At 31.3% G+C, this 15,125-nt stretch overlaps 2 protein-coding genes across 2 annotated transcripts; both read left to right on the top strand.

Moving 5' to 3' along the window:
* The first annotated feature begins 222 nt into the window (after positions 1-222).
* LOC111680415 (brain-specific homeobox protein) lies at positions 223-6,781 on the top strand. Its single transcript, XM_046956221.1, has 4 exons — positions 223-855; positions 2,833-3,200; positions 3,371-3,670; positions 6,109-6,781. Exons 1-4 carry the CDS (start codon positions 401-403, stop codon positions 6,513-6,515), a joined length of 1,530 nt encoding a protein of 509 aa, XP_046812177.1. The 5' UTR covers positions 223-400; the 3' UTR covers positions 6,516-6,781.
* A 4,597-nt stretch (positions 6,782-11,378) lies between these two features.
* On the top strand, positions 11,379-12,056 carry LOC124418527. The gene is made up of 2 exons (XM_046945139.1): positions 11,379-11,474; positions 11,536-12,056. Exons 1-2 carry the CDS (start codon positions 11,426-11,428, stop codon positions 12,048-12,050), a joined length of 564 nt encoding a protein of 187 aa, XP_046801095.1. The 5' UTR covers positions 11,379-11,425; the 3' UTR covers positions 12,051-12,056.
* The last annotated feature ends 3,069 nt before the right edge of the window (positions 12,057-15,125 follow it).

The raw sequence follows: 15,125 nt of genomic DNA, 5'->3' as shown, positions 1-15,125 counted from the left end.
TGGGGGATGTGCAATAAAAAACTAAAAAGGATAATTGAATTGCACACACTCAAAGTTCTATATGGGTTGGTTTTCCAACTTATCGCATGAACGAGTAAATGTGGTTGTTTTTTTCATATTTTCAGCAGCTCTTGATGTTTTAATAAGCAAGAGCTGGTGATGCCTGCCAAAGGAAAAGATTGCAAAATTTCAGAAGGTTATAAACTCAAGTACAGATTTTGTGGTATATTCATGTTAAATCACTGTTAATGCAACCGTCAACGAGTAAACAGCTAAATAACGGTTAAATAACTATTGGTAACGTTAAGAAAAAGAAGAATTGTTTAAACTAGAACGATTTTCATTTAATTAAAGAAAGTTATTTATAATACAAAAAGAATAAAATTAAAGGGAAAATAAAATGTCCATACAAATAAGTGAAAATTTAAGTGTAACATCAGCTTCAAATTTAGTAACAAAATTACCGCAAATAATGCAACATCAAACAGTGACCCAACAACAACAAAATCATACAAATTCTACAGCTTCTAATACAACCATGGTCTCTTCGAAGACACCATTTTCCATAGAACATATATTATGTCAAAATTTAAATAACAACAACAATAATAATAATAATAACAATCAAAATAACAACAATATTAATAATAATAGTGTTTTAAATAAATTAAAATTAGCGTCAAAAAATTCTTTAAAAACTTCTTCAAGTGATAGTGATAAATTAAAAGCTTCAGCACTGCCATCAAGTGAATATAATAATAATCATAATAATTCTCATTCAAAATCGATTTCAAATACTCATAATAATAATCGTCATGAATCGGAGGATTATCAAAGGATTATGCATAGAGAAAGGTGAGCATTTATCTTGTAATTTAAATTCGTAAACAGAACTGATACGTCGGAGTCAGAGAAAGTTTTAAAGAAGTTGGTCAATATTTTTAGGGAATAGCTATTTCCTTATATTTATTAAATACGCATCCGACGGAGTTTTGATCAAGTCTATAAAATGTCAATATCAAGTCTAATTCCTTTGACTTTTTATTACAATATTAATTACAAATCGGTGACGATCGGACTGATTTTTGAAAGAGGACCTTTAACAGACCTTGGCTCAACAATAAACCAAACTACAGAAATATAAAACAATATATTTATTATAATAAATAGATTATAATCTATATGATATTGATCCGAGTGAAGTAAAAATATTATGAGAAACTATATAGCCAACAGAAAATGGACCGATTTTAATTAAAATTTGTGAAACTTTTAGATGGAAAAAATTACATACTCCCTTAGTGCTTAATATCTCATAATTTATTCCGCCGCTATTATTCATAGTTCCGTCGGTAGGTACTACTCAATTCTAGTTAGTTTGAATAGATAATGTAAGTTACATCTAATCTGCAGAAATACACCTAAACATTTAGTGGGCCTGGATTGTTCTTTAACTACAGTTTCATAACTAGTTTTTTTCTTTTGAAATTATCAAGTTTTTAAACAAACTTATAAAGGAAATTATGGCGACATACTCAGTGTTTTTTAGTTTAGACTATAATTGAATCCGTAGACTTTACTATAGTCTATAGTAAAGACTAATGACTCGACTACAGACTAAATTCAAAACTGTTGAGTAGATAATAGTCAGTGATATAGACTAGACCTTAGGAAAGTCTAAAGATTAGACTATATAATAGACTTTAGCTGGACTACACACTAGACTCTAGGCTCCACTACAGTCTTAACTATGAACTTGGAAATAGACTTGATAGTGGACCATATCCTAAACTATAGATTAGACTTTAAACTATTATAATACCACACTATAGACCAGACTATACACTAGACTATTGACTATACTCTAGACTAAAATATAATATAAAATATAACTATCAACTAACTACAACTAGATTATAGACTAGACTATCGATCAGAATACAGACTAAACTACATTCAAGGCTACTTTAGTCTATAAACTAGACTAAAGACTGACTGAAACTGACTGACTAGACTATAGACAAGACAATAAACTAGACTATATATTAGACTATAACTAGAGTATAGACTTGTGTATAGACTAGACTACAGACTAGACTATAAACTATACTATAGACTAGACTATAGACCAAGCTATAGACTAGACTATAGACTAGGCTATAGACTAGACTATAGAATAAACCATGAACTGGAGTTTAGGCTAGAGTATAGACTAGACTACACAGTATATAATAGACTAGACTATAGACTTGACTATAGTCAAAACTATTGACTCTTTTACTTACTAAATTTAGATAATAGTCAATACTGTAGACTAGACTAGCCTATAGTACTAGACTATAGACTACATTGTAGATTAGACTAAAGACTATAAACTACATTATATACAACACTATAGACTAGACTATATACAAGTCTATAGTATCTTGTACACACTAAATTCAAAGCTGTAGATTAGAAGACTATAGACTAGTCAAGATTATAGACTAGACTGGACTGTTGACTGTATATACATAGATAAGACTATAAACTAGACTAACCAAGAGCCTTTGATATAGTCAATTGGCTAGACCACTACAGTTACGTGATATGTATATAATTTTTTTTATAGTTCCAATATTTACCAAAAATAATTAAACCGCAAAACCCATGCGATTTTCCTTATCATCTATTACAAAGAAATTATTTAATGTGTGGTTTAAGTTAATTTTACATAGAAAGTTGATAAATCTATTATTATTAAAATTAAAAAAAAAACTATAATCGAAACTAAATGCAGGGGTCCGAAAAATTTTGCAAATAAGTCAATTATATCAAACAATTTCTCTACAGAACTCACAAATCTTCCTCGGATCGTTTAAATAATACCAATACAAGTTCAACAACTCCTACACAACAATCAGCAGCAAGTAGTGCCGTCTCAACACCGCCGGCAACAACAACACCGACGGCTAGCAATTCCTTGCTTAACAATGTGGCGGCTCACAATTATGGATCTGCACATCATGCAACACCAACAACGGTCCTAACTTCACCCTCCACACATTCGCATGCACATGTCACAGCGCCACCACCTCCTAGTAATGTTTTATATCCTAGTGCAGCCTATAGTGATCATGGTTTTTTGCAAATGACTTTGGGTTATTTGTCACCATCATCGGGTGCCTACAAATCGGTGGATCCCTATTTTTTATCACAAGGTAAGTGTGTTTACACTCAATAAACTATATTTAATTAACACTAGATCATTTATTGCATATTCAATACAAAAAGGTTGTATGTTCCTTTTTTTTGGGAAAGTTTAGACCTTTTTAAATTAAATTATTGCTAACTATTTACAAGTATATTATTTTTGGTTTCTTTCTTCCAGCTGGTCTCTTTGGTGGTGGTCATTTGTTTGCCGGTGGTTGTATGCCAGAACTCGCCTTAGGTTTGGGCATGGGTGTCAATGCTTTACGTCATTGTCGCAGACGTAAGGCACGTACTGTTTTTAGTGACCCTCAATTGTCGGGTTTGGAAAAACGTTTTGAGGCTCAACGATATTTATCAACACCAGAACGTGTGGAGTTGGCCACATCGTTAGGTTTGAGTGAAACACAAGTAAAGACTTGGTTTCAAAATCGACGCATGAAACATAAAAAACAATTAAGAAGAAGGGATGTCATGAATGGTGAGTACTGGAAGCAAGGCAGTGTTTTGATTTATGGTTTGAATTTGTTTTTATGGAAAGGGCATTTATTGCAAAACAAATATTTAAACATTTTAATAGATTTCTGTATTTTAATAAGACTGTGAACTATAGACTAGAATATATACTAAACTATAGACTTGACTATACACTTAACTATAGACTAGACTAAAGACAAGGCTATAGACTGGACTATAGACTACTGATTATGGACTAGAATATAGACTAGACTATATACTAGAATGTAGAATAGACCATAGACAAGACTTTTGACTAAACTATAGACTAGACTATAGATTCGCCTATAACCTAGAATATAGAATAGACCATGGACTAGACTATAGACCTGACTATGGACTAAACTATAAATTAGGTTATAGACTAGAATATAGACCAGATTATAGACTAGACTATAGACTAGACTATAGACTAGACTATAGACTAGACTATAGACTAGACTATAGACTAGACTATAGACTAGACTATAGACTAGACTATAGACTAGACTATAGACTAGACTATAGACTAGACTATAGACTAGACTATAGACTAGACTATAGACTAGACTATAGACTAGACTATAGACTAGACTATAGACTAGACTATAGACTAGACTATAGACTAGACTATAGACTAGACTATAGACTAGACTATAGACTAGACTATAGACTAGACTATAGACTAGACTATAGACTAGACTAGACTATAGACTAGACTAGACTATAGACTAGACTATAGACTAGACTATAGACTAGACTATAGACTAGACTATAGACTAGACTATAGACTAGAGTATAGACTAGACTATTGACTAGACTATAGACTAGACTATAGACTAGACTATAGACTAGACTATAGACTAGACTATAGACTAGACTATAGACTAGACTATAGACTAGACTAGACTATAGACTAGACTAGACTATAGACTAGACTAGACTATAGACTAGACTATAGACTAGACTATAGACTAGACTATAGACTAGACTATAGACTAGACTATAGACTAGACTATAGACTAGACTATAGACTAGACTATAGACTAGACTATAGACTAGACTATAGACTAGACTATAGACTAGACTATAGACTAGACTATAGACTAGACTATAGACTAGACTATAGACTAGACTATAGACTAGACTATAGACTAGACTATAGACTAGACTATAGACTAGACTATAGACTAGACTATAGACTAGACTATAGACTAGACTATAGACTAGACTATAGACTAGACTATAGACTAGACTATAGACTAGACTATAGACTAGACTATAGACTAGACTATAGACTAGACTATAGACTAGACTATAGACTAGACTATAGACTAGACTATAGACTAGACTATAGACTAGACTATAGACCAGACTATAGACTAGACTATAGACTAGACTATAGACTAGACTATAGACTAGACTATAGACTAGACTATAGACTAGACTATAGACTAGACTATAGACTAGACTATAGACTAGACTATAGACTAGACTATAGACTAGACTATAGACTAGACTATAGACTAGACTATAGACTAGACTATAGACTAGACTATAGACTAGACTATAGACTAGACTATAGACTAGACTATAGACTAGACTATAGACTAGACTATAGACTAGACTATAGACTAGACTATAGACTAGACTATAGACTAGACTATAGACTAGACTATAGACTAGACTATAGACTAGACTATAGACTAGACTATAGACTAGACTATAGACTAGACTATAGACTAGACTATAGACTAGACTATAGACTAGACTATAGACTAGACTATAGACTTGACTATAGACTAGACTATAGACTAGTCTATAGACTAGACTATAGACTAGACTATAGACTAAACTATAGACTAGACTATACACTAGGCTATAGACTAGATTATAGACAGACTATACTAGACTACAGAATAGACTATAGACTAGACTATAGAACAGACTATATACTAGACTATAGAATAGAATTTAGACTAGAATATAGGCTAGACTATAGAATATACTATAGACTGGACTACAAAATAGACTCTAGACTAGACTAGACTACTGACTAGACTATAAAGTAACCCCTACTACAAATAACCCTTACATTTGTGACTAAAAGTTTTGAGAAGTTAAAATAAATTAACCCCCATTTTGTTTTTAACTAAAGAAAGTTTTCAGTATAAAGACAATGAACGCAAATAACTACATATTGCTAAAATTGAAATCCATTAACTTCAAAACTATTAGAGAAGAAAAATTTCTTTAGAAAACTCCAAGACAAAATGGCCGCCTTGAACTTATAAAACAAACAAACAAAAAGGGATGAAAATGATTTCATATAATGGCCGTCTTAGAATAAACTTAAATAATTTAATTATTTACTTTTCTTTGAACAACAAAATTTCAAGTCAAACTAATTTCTCTTCTTTTTAGAACCGGTTGATTTTTCACGTTCCGAAGGAGCAACAAATAGCAATGGTGGTAGCAACAACAAAAATGGCTCTACAATAACATTAACAACATCCAACTCTTCATCTTCATCGACACATGGCAACAATAATAGTACTACAGGCAGCAGTCACATTGAAGGAAAATCTTTACATTCTAACTCCCACCATCACCAACCACATCATACCAACTCTCAGCAGCAGCATCATCAACAACTCCAAATATTGCGCAACATGTCAAATGGTCACCATAATTTAGATAGTGGTGTGAGTTTCTTGCATCACGACTACTCGACCGATGATTATTCCGATTTGGATGATGATGATATGGATGATGAAGAAGGCAGTGATGTTGATATTATGGGTGACACTAAATTATATAACTTAACATAATACATGCAGCAGCATACACATTTTTAAGGCAAAGAACGAAAGATATTTTAAATTTTAATGTAAATATTTTTTTGCTCGATTTCTTTTGTCATTTACGATAAAGGGATGTTAAAAGGAATCTCAATGAAGATGAGTGTGTCAAAACTAGTCATTATAGTGATAATTTATTGTATTGTATTTTATTTGGAAAAATACTTGAACAATAAGAACTTCCATGTTTAATATTTAAAAGAAAAAAAAAATTAGATTAAAAATTTTATGAAATGTAAAAAATGGAGTTTTATTTTTAAAGCTTTATTAAAAACGGTCTTAAGATTAGTCTAGTCTATGGTCTAGTTTAGTCTAGTCTATAGTCTAATCTATGGTCTAGCTTAGTCTAGTCTATAGTCTAATCTATAGTCTAGTCTATAGTCTAGTTTAGTCTATAGTCTAATCTAAAGTCTAGTCTATAGTGTAGTCTATAGTCTAGTCTATAGTGTAGTCTATAGTCTAGTCTATAGTCTAGTCTATAGTCTAGTCTATAGTCTAGTCTATAGTCTAGTCTATAGTCTAGTCTATGGTCTAGTCTATAGTCTAGTCTATGGTCTAGTCTATAGTCTAATCTATAGTCTAGTCTATAGTCTAGTCTACAGTCTAGTCTATAGTCTAGTCTATAGTCTAATATATAGTCTAGTCTATAGTCTAATCTACAGTCTAGTCTATAGTCTAATTTATAGTCTAGTCTATAGTCTAGTCTATAGTCTAGTCTATAGTCTAGTCTATAGTCTAGTCAATAGTCTAGTTTATAGTCTAATCTATAGTCTAGTCTATAGTCTAGTCTATAGTCTAGTCTATAGTCTAGTCTATAGTCTAGTCTATAGTCTAGTCTATATTCTAGTCTATAGTCTAGTCTATAGTCTAGTCTATAGTCTAGTTTATAGTCTAGTCTATAGTCTAGTCTATAGTCTAGTCTGTAGTCTAGTCTATAATCTCGCCTATAGTCTAGTCTATAGTCTAGTCTATAATCTCGCCTATAGTCTAGTCTATAGTCTAGTCTATAATCTAGCCTATAGTCTAGTGAATAGTCTAGTCTATAGTCTAGTCTATAGTCTAGTCTATAGTCTAGTCTATAGTCTAGTCTATAGTCTAGTCTATAGTCTAGTCTATAGTCTAGTCTATAGTCTAGTCTATAGTCTAGTCTATAGTCTAGTCTATAGTCTAGTCTATAGACTATAGTCTAGTCTATAGTCTAGTCTATAGACTATAGTCTAGTCTATAGTCTAGTCTATAGTCTAGTCTATAGTCTAGTCTATAGTCTAGTCTATAGTCTAGTCCATAGTCTAGTCCATAGTCTAGTCTACAGTCTAGTCTATAGTCTAGTCTATAGTCTAGTCTATAGTCTAGTCTATAGTCTAGTCTATAGTCTAGTCTATAGTCTAGTCTATAGTCTAGTCTATAGTCTAGTCTATAGTCTAGTCTATAGTCTAGTCTATAGTCTAGTCTATAGTCTAGTCTATAGTCTAGTCTATAGTCTAGTCTATAGTCTAGTCTATAGTCTAGTCTATAGTCTAGTCTATAGTCTAGTCTATAGTCTAGTCTATAGTCTAGTCTATAGTCTAGTCTATAGTCTAGTCTATAGTCTAGTCTATAGTCTAGTCTATAGTCTAGTCTATAGTCTAGTCTATAGTCTAGTCTATAGTCTAGTCTATAGTCTAGTCTATAGTCTAGTCTATAGTCTAGTCTATAGTCTAGTCTATAGTCTAGTCTATAGTCTAGTCTATAGTCTAGTCTATAGTCTAGTCTATAGTCTAGTCTATAGTCTAGTCTATAGACTATAGTCTAGTCTATAGTCTAGTCTATAGACTATAGTCTAGTCTATAGTCTAGTCTATAGTCTAGTCTATAGTCTGTAGTCTATAGTCTAGTCTATAGTCTAGTCTATAGTCTAGTCTATAGTCTAGTCTATAGTCTAGTCTATAGTCTAGTCTATAGACTATAGTCTAGTCTATAGTCTAGTCTATAGACTATAGTCTAGTCTATAGTCTAGTCTATAGACTATAGTCTAGTCTATAGTCTAGTCTATAGTCTAGTCTATAGTCTAGTCTATAGTCTAGTCTATAGTCTAGTCTATAGTCTAGTCTATAGTCTAGTCTATAGTCTAGTCTATAGTCTAGTTCTATAGACTATAGTCTAGTCTATAGTCTAGTCTATAGTCTAGTCTATAGTCTAGTCTATAGTCTAGTCTATAGTCTAGTCCATAGTCTAGTCCATAGTCTAGTCTATAGTCTAGTCCATAGTCTAGTCCATAGTCTAGTCTACAGTCTAGTCTATAGTCTAGTCTATAGTCTAGTCTATAGTCTAGTCTATAGTCTAGTCTATAGTCTAGTAGTCTAGTCTATAGTCTAGTCTATAGTCTAGTCTATAGTCTAGTCTATAGTCTAGTCTATAGTCTAGTCTATAGTCTAGTCTATAGTCTAGTCTATAGTCTAGTCTATAGTCTAGTCTATAGTCTAGTCTATAGTCTAGTCTATAGTCTAGTCTATAGACTATAGTCTAGTCTATAGTCTAGTCTATAGACTATAGTCTAGTCTATAGTCTAGTCTATAGTCTAGTCTATAGTCTAGTCTATAGTCTAGTCTATAGTCTAGTCCATAGTCTAGTCCATAGTCTAGTCTACAGTCTAGTCTATAGTCTAGTCTATAGTCTAGTCTATAGTCTAGTCTATAGTCTAGTCTATAGTCTAGTCTATAGTCTAGTCTATAGTCTAGTCTATAGTCTAGTCTATAGTCTAGTCTATAGTCTAGTCTATAGTCTAGTCTATAGTCTAGTCTATAGTCTAGTCTAGTCTATAGTCTAGTCTATAGTCTAGTCTATAGTCTAGTCTATAGTCTAGTCTATAGTCTAGTCTATAGTCTAGTCTATAGTCTAGTCTATAGTCTAGTCTATAGTCTAGTCTATAGTCTAGTCTATAGTCTAGTCTATAGTCTAGTCTATAGTCTAGTCTATAGTCTAGTCTATAGTCTAGTCTATAGTCTAGTCTATAGTCTAGTCTATAGTCTAGTCTATAGTCTAGTCTATAGTCTAGTCTATAGTCTAGTCTATAGTCTAGTCTATAGTCTAGTCTATAGTCTAGTCTATAGTCTAGTCTATAGTCTAGTCTATAGTCTAGTCTATAGTCTAGTCTATAGTCTAGTCTATAGTCTAGTCTATAGTCTAGTTTATAGTCTAGTCTATAGTCTAGTCTATAGTCTAGTCTTTAGTCTAGTCTATAGTCTAGTCTATAGTCTAGTCTATAGTCTAGTCTATAGTCTAGTCTATAGTCTAGTCTATAGTCTAGTCTATAGTCTAGTCTATAGTCTAGTCTATAGTCTAGTCTATAGTCTAGTCTATAGTCTAGTCTATTGTCTAGTCTATTGTCTAGCTTTTAGTCTAGTCTATAGTCTAGCATATAGTCTAGTCTATAGTCTAGTCTATAGTCTAGTCTATAGTGTAATCTATAGTGTAGTCTATAGTGTAGTTAATAGTGTAGTCTTTAGTGTTGTCTATAGTGTAGTCTATAGTATAGTCTATAGTGTAGTCTATAGTCTATTCTATAGTCTAGTCTATAGTCTAGTCTATAGTCTAGTCTATAGTTTAGTCTATAGTCTAGTCTATAGTCTAGTCTGTAGTCTAGTCTATAGTCTAGTCTATAGTCTAGTCTGTAGTCTAGTCTATAGTCTAGTCTATAGTCTAGTCTATAGTCTAGTCTATAGTCTAGTCTATAGTCTAGTCTATAGTCTAGTCTATAGTCTAGTCTATAGTCTAGTCTATAGTCTAGTCTATAGTCTAGTCTATAGTCTAGTCTATAGTCTAGTCTATAGTCTAGTCTATAGTCTAGTCTATAGTCTAGTCTATAGTCTAGTCTATAGTCTAGTCTATAGTCTAGTCTATAGTCTAGTCTATAGTCTAGTCTATAGTCTAGTCTATAGTCTGGTCTAAAGTCCAGACCATAAAATAAATTATGGTCTAGTCTATAGTCTAGTTTATAGTCTAGTCTATATTCTGGTCTATAGTCTAGTCTATATTCTAGTCTATAGTCTAGTCTATAGGCTAGTCTATAGTCTAGACTATAGTCTAGTTTATAGCCTAGTCTACAGTCTAGTCTATAATCTAGTATAACGTCTAGTCTATAGTTTAGTCTATATTCTGGTCTGTTTAGTTTATAGTCTGTTCGCAGTTTTGAATGTAGTCTACAGCCATGAACATAGCTTATTTTATAGTAGTAGTCGTGGGTTCCGGTCTAGTCATTGTTCTTTACTACCATTTAATCAAATGTGCAGATTTGACTACAGCTGGTTTAAACATTTTCTTTACGTTTTCCTTTTAATTCTACTGCTTGTTAAAAGATAATTACAATTGTTTTAAAATCACAATATTAAGTGACATTTAATTGACTCTCAAATACAACCCACAATTATTGTTATTGTATTATTGTAGTTGATTAGTGAAATCAATTGTCACATATTTGACAAACGTTTGAAGAATCCACCCCTTGCTCTTAAGGGGTAACATAATTTAGAGGGTGGACATGTTTAAATTATTCTTGAAAAGGGCGTTTAAATAACTATAAGGGACTTTAAAGAGAAGAAATGTGAAATGAAAAGTCTGTATAGACTTTGAAGGGAAGAAATTTTAAATGAAAAGTGACAGTTACCAATATTCAACCTGCAACCATTATTTATTTTACTTTCAAATTCTCAAAGAAGTTGTTTTGAAATTAATTTATATTTAAACAATTGTTAAACAAATTAAACAATTGTTATTAATAAATAAAACAGTATATTTGCAATCAACAAAAAATTGCAGACAAAAATATTTAATTTAATGAAAATATTTAGTCGAATTTTGATAACAAACCAATTAAGGCCTGACACGTCAGGACAACATCAAATCATGTACGTTTCACTTTTCCTGTCATTTTATGGATTATTTACAATTCAAGGTGAACTATTTTAAAAATAAAAATTCTAAAGAAAAAAAATTAAAAAAATGATTTTATCTAGCAACCTATGCCCAGTCGTCTGGAACAAATAATGTTTTCAAACCCGATTTCGGCAAACAAAAACAACTTTATAAAGTCGTCACACAAAATCATGGACTATTGGTAAAAAATCATATAAAACCACTGGGACCACTGCCTCCATCAGCAAATACATCAGAGATTTTGGAAAATCCAACAACAAGTAAAATATTTTTTAAACCCAACTTTGGTAAACAAAAGGAAATATTTAAAGTTTCGCTAAATAATCGGGGACTAGTGGTTAAAAAGCATTTGAATGCATTAGGCACTATGCCAAACAAAAAGTTGCCATTAAGTTTAACTGCAAAGGAAACATCAATTATGGAAATATCGAATGATACTATCGATTTTGAAACCTCTATAGAACAGTTATCAACAGAAGAATATGTTGGTACAAATTATGGAGACTTAAAACCAGGAAATTGTTCGAATGATACAGTTAATGAATTTGTGGAATTTACTGAGAATTTTGAATCAGAAGATCTACCATCAATTTAGTTCCAACAGAGAGAACTGCTAAAATCTATTATAATAGGATTTTGGTTAATAAATTAAAAAAAATCTAAATGTCTCAAATTAAGTTAACTCGAATAGACCATAGGCGGGACTATGGCTATTGTAAGGCCATAGTGTAGACTTTAAAATACACTGTAGACTAGGCTAGACTAAACTATATACTAGACAATAGACTAAATTATATACTAGACTATACTATAGAACATAGTATATACAATACTATAGACTAGACTATAGACTTGACTATAGACTAGGCAATAAACTAGATTATAGACTAGACAATAAACTAGATTAAGGATTAGACTATAAACTAGAAAATAGGCTAGACTAAAGACTAGTCTATAGACTGGACTATAGACTAAACTATAAACTAGACTATAGACTATACTATAGACTAGAATAGAGACTAGACTATAGACTAGACTATAAACTAGACTATAGACTAGACTATAGACTAGACTATAGACTAGACTATAGACTAGACTATAGACTAGACTATAGACTAGACTATAGACTAGACTATAGACTAGACTATAGACTAGACTATAGACTAGACTATAGACTAGACTTTAGACTAGACTAGAGACTAGACTTTAGACTAGACTAGAGACTAGAATATAGACTAGACTATATACTAGACTTTTGACTAGGCTATTGACTTGACTATAGACTATACCATAGACTAGACTATTGACTAGACTATAGACTAGAATATAGACTAGACTTTATTCTAGACTTTTGACTAGGCTATTGACTTGACTATAGACTAGAATATAGACCAGACTATAGACTCAAAAAAAAGACTATTGACTAGACTATAGACTAGACAATAGACTAGAATATAGACTAGAATATAGACTAGAATATAGACTAGAATATAGACTAGAATATAGACTAGACTATATACTAGCCTTTTAACTAGGCTATTGACTTGACTATAGACTAGAATATAGACCAGACTATAAACTAGACTATAGACTAGACTATATACTAGACTATAGACTAGACTATAGACTAGACTATAGACTAGACTATAGCCTAGACTATAGACTAGACTATAGCCTAGACTATAGACTAGACTATAGACTAGACTATAGACTAGACTTTAGACTAGACTATTTACTAGACTATAGACTAGACTATTTACTAGACTATAGACTAGACTATAAACTAGAGTAGACTATTGACTAGACTATTGACTAGACTATAGACTAGACTATAGACTATACTACAGACTAGACTATTGACTAGACTATAGACTATTCTATAGACTAGACTATAGACTATTCTATAGACTAGACTATAGACTATACTACAGACTAGACTATTGACTAGACTATAGACTATTCTATAGACTAGACTATAGACTATTCTATAGACTAGACTATAGACTAGACTAGAGACAATACTATAGACTAAACTATAGACTAGACTATGGACTAGACTATAGACTAGACTATGGACTAGACTATAGACTAGACTATAGACTAGACTATAGATTAGACTATAGACTAGACTATAGACTAGAGTATAGACTAGACTGTAGTCTAAACTCTACATTAGACTAGACTATATCTATAAATTATTATTATATACATTATACTAAAGACTAAACTATAGACTAGACTATAGATTAAACTATAGACTAGACTGTATACTAACTTCATAAACTTCACTATAGTCAAAACAATTGTCAAGACTGTAGGCTAGTGATGATTATTGACTCGACTGTAGTCAAAACTCGACTATATTCTTAAATTCAATTAATTTTTTTGGTTTTAAAAAGTAACGTGACCAGAATTTTCAACAAAATACTCGTAGCTAATAAAAAAGCAAAATAATTTTTTCTAATATTAGATTTAAAATTTAGAGTAAAATCAACAAATTAATTAATTTGATCAAGTTAATGTTTCAGAAATCAAAACAAGTATAACTAAAGTAAACATTTTTGAAAAGGTTGTTTCAAAGTCAAGCCATATCAAAAGAATATATATATGTATAATATATATTCATAAAAATTTAGCAAAATTTTGAAAACATTTTTTTTATAAACAAAATTAAACAAACAACAACCACAATAAAAAAAACTACTATTTAGTCTAATAGTTGTTGTTTAAACTGATAACAACAAATTGATAAATAAAACAACAAACCAAAATTAAAACAAAAAACAAAACGTATAAAAACAATATTAAAAACAAACTCTGAGCAAACGTATTTCTTCCACGTGTTCTACGGAAGAAAGGCCAGGCCCCCCTTTTGTATTTAATTTTTACAAAAGGTTTTGTATTTGTTTTTCTGTTTTTAAAAAAATCTATTTTTAGTGTTACTTATGGGATGACAATTAAAAAAACTTGTTTGGGTTTGGTCTGGACCCCCACTAAAGTACTTTTCAGATACATACATAATATGTTTAGTTGATTTGCATAAAATATGTTTAACCGATAGACTAGAAAAAAAGTTTCTCATTCCGTTGGGGCTCCTATGATAAGACAAACTCTCTCTCTGAGTTTTTGTAGTATGTTAATGTAGCGGTTTTTTAAGAAAACTGACTATAAACTAAACTATATACTATACTATAGACATTAGACTATAGACTAGACTATAAACCATGTACTAGGCTAAAGACCGGACTATATACTATGCTATAGACAAGACTACACACTAGACCATAAACTACAAACTATATTATAGACTAGACTATACACTAGACTATAGACTAAATTATTGACTAGACTATAGAATAGACTATAGACTAAACTATAGAATATAATATGAACTACAATATAGACTAGACTATATACTAGACTTTAGACTAGACTTTAGACTAGACTATAGACTAGAACATAGACTAGAATATAGACTAGAATATAGACTAGAGTATAGATTAGACTATAGACTAGACTATAGACTATACTATAGACTAGACTATAGACTAGACTATAGACTTGACTATAGACTAGACTATAGACTAGACTATAGACTAGACTATAGACTAGACTATAGACTAGACTATAGACTAGACTATAGACTAGACTATAGACTAGACTATAGACT

Source organism: Lucilia cuprina, chromosome 2 (assembly GCF_022045245.1).
Source record: "Lucilia cuprina isolate Lc7/37 chromosome 2, ASM2204524v1, whole genome shotgun sequence".
Lineage (NCBI taxonomy): Eukaryota > Metazoa > Arthropoda > Insecta > Diptera > Calliphoridae > Lucilia > Lucilia cuprina.
The sequence above is the reverse complement of the archived record's forward strand: the minus strand, read 5'-3'. Positions and strand labels throughout refer to the sequence as shown.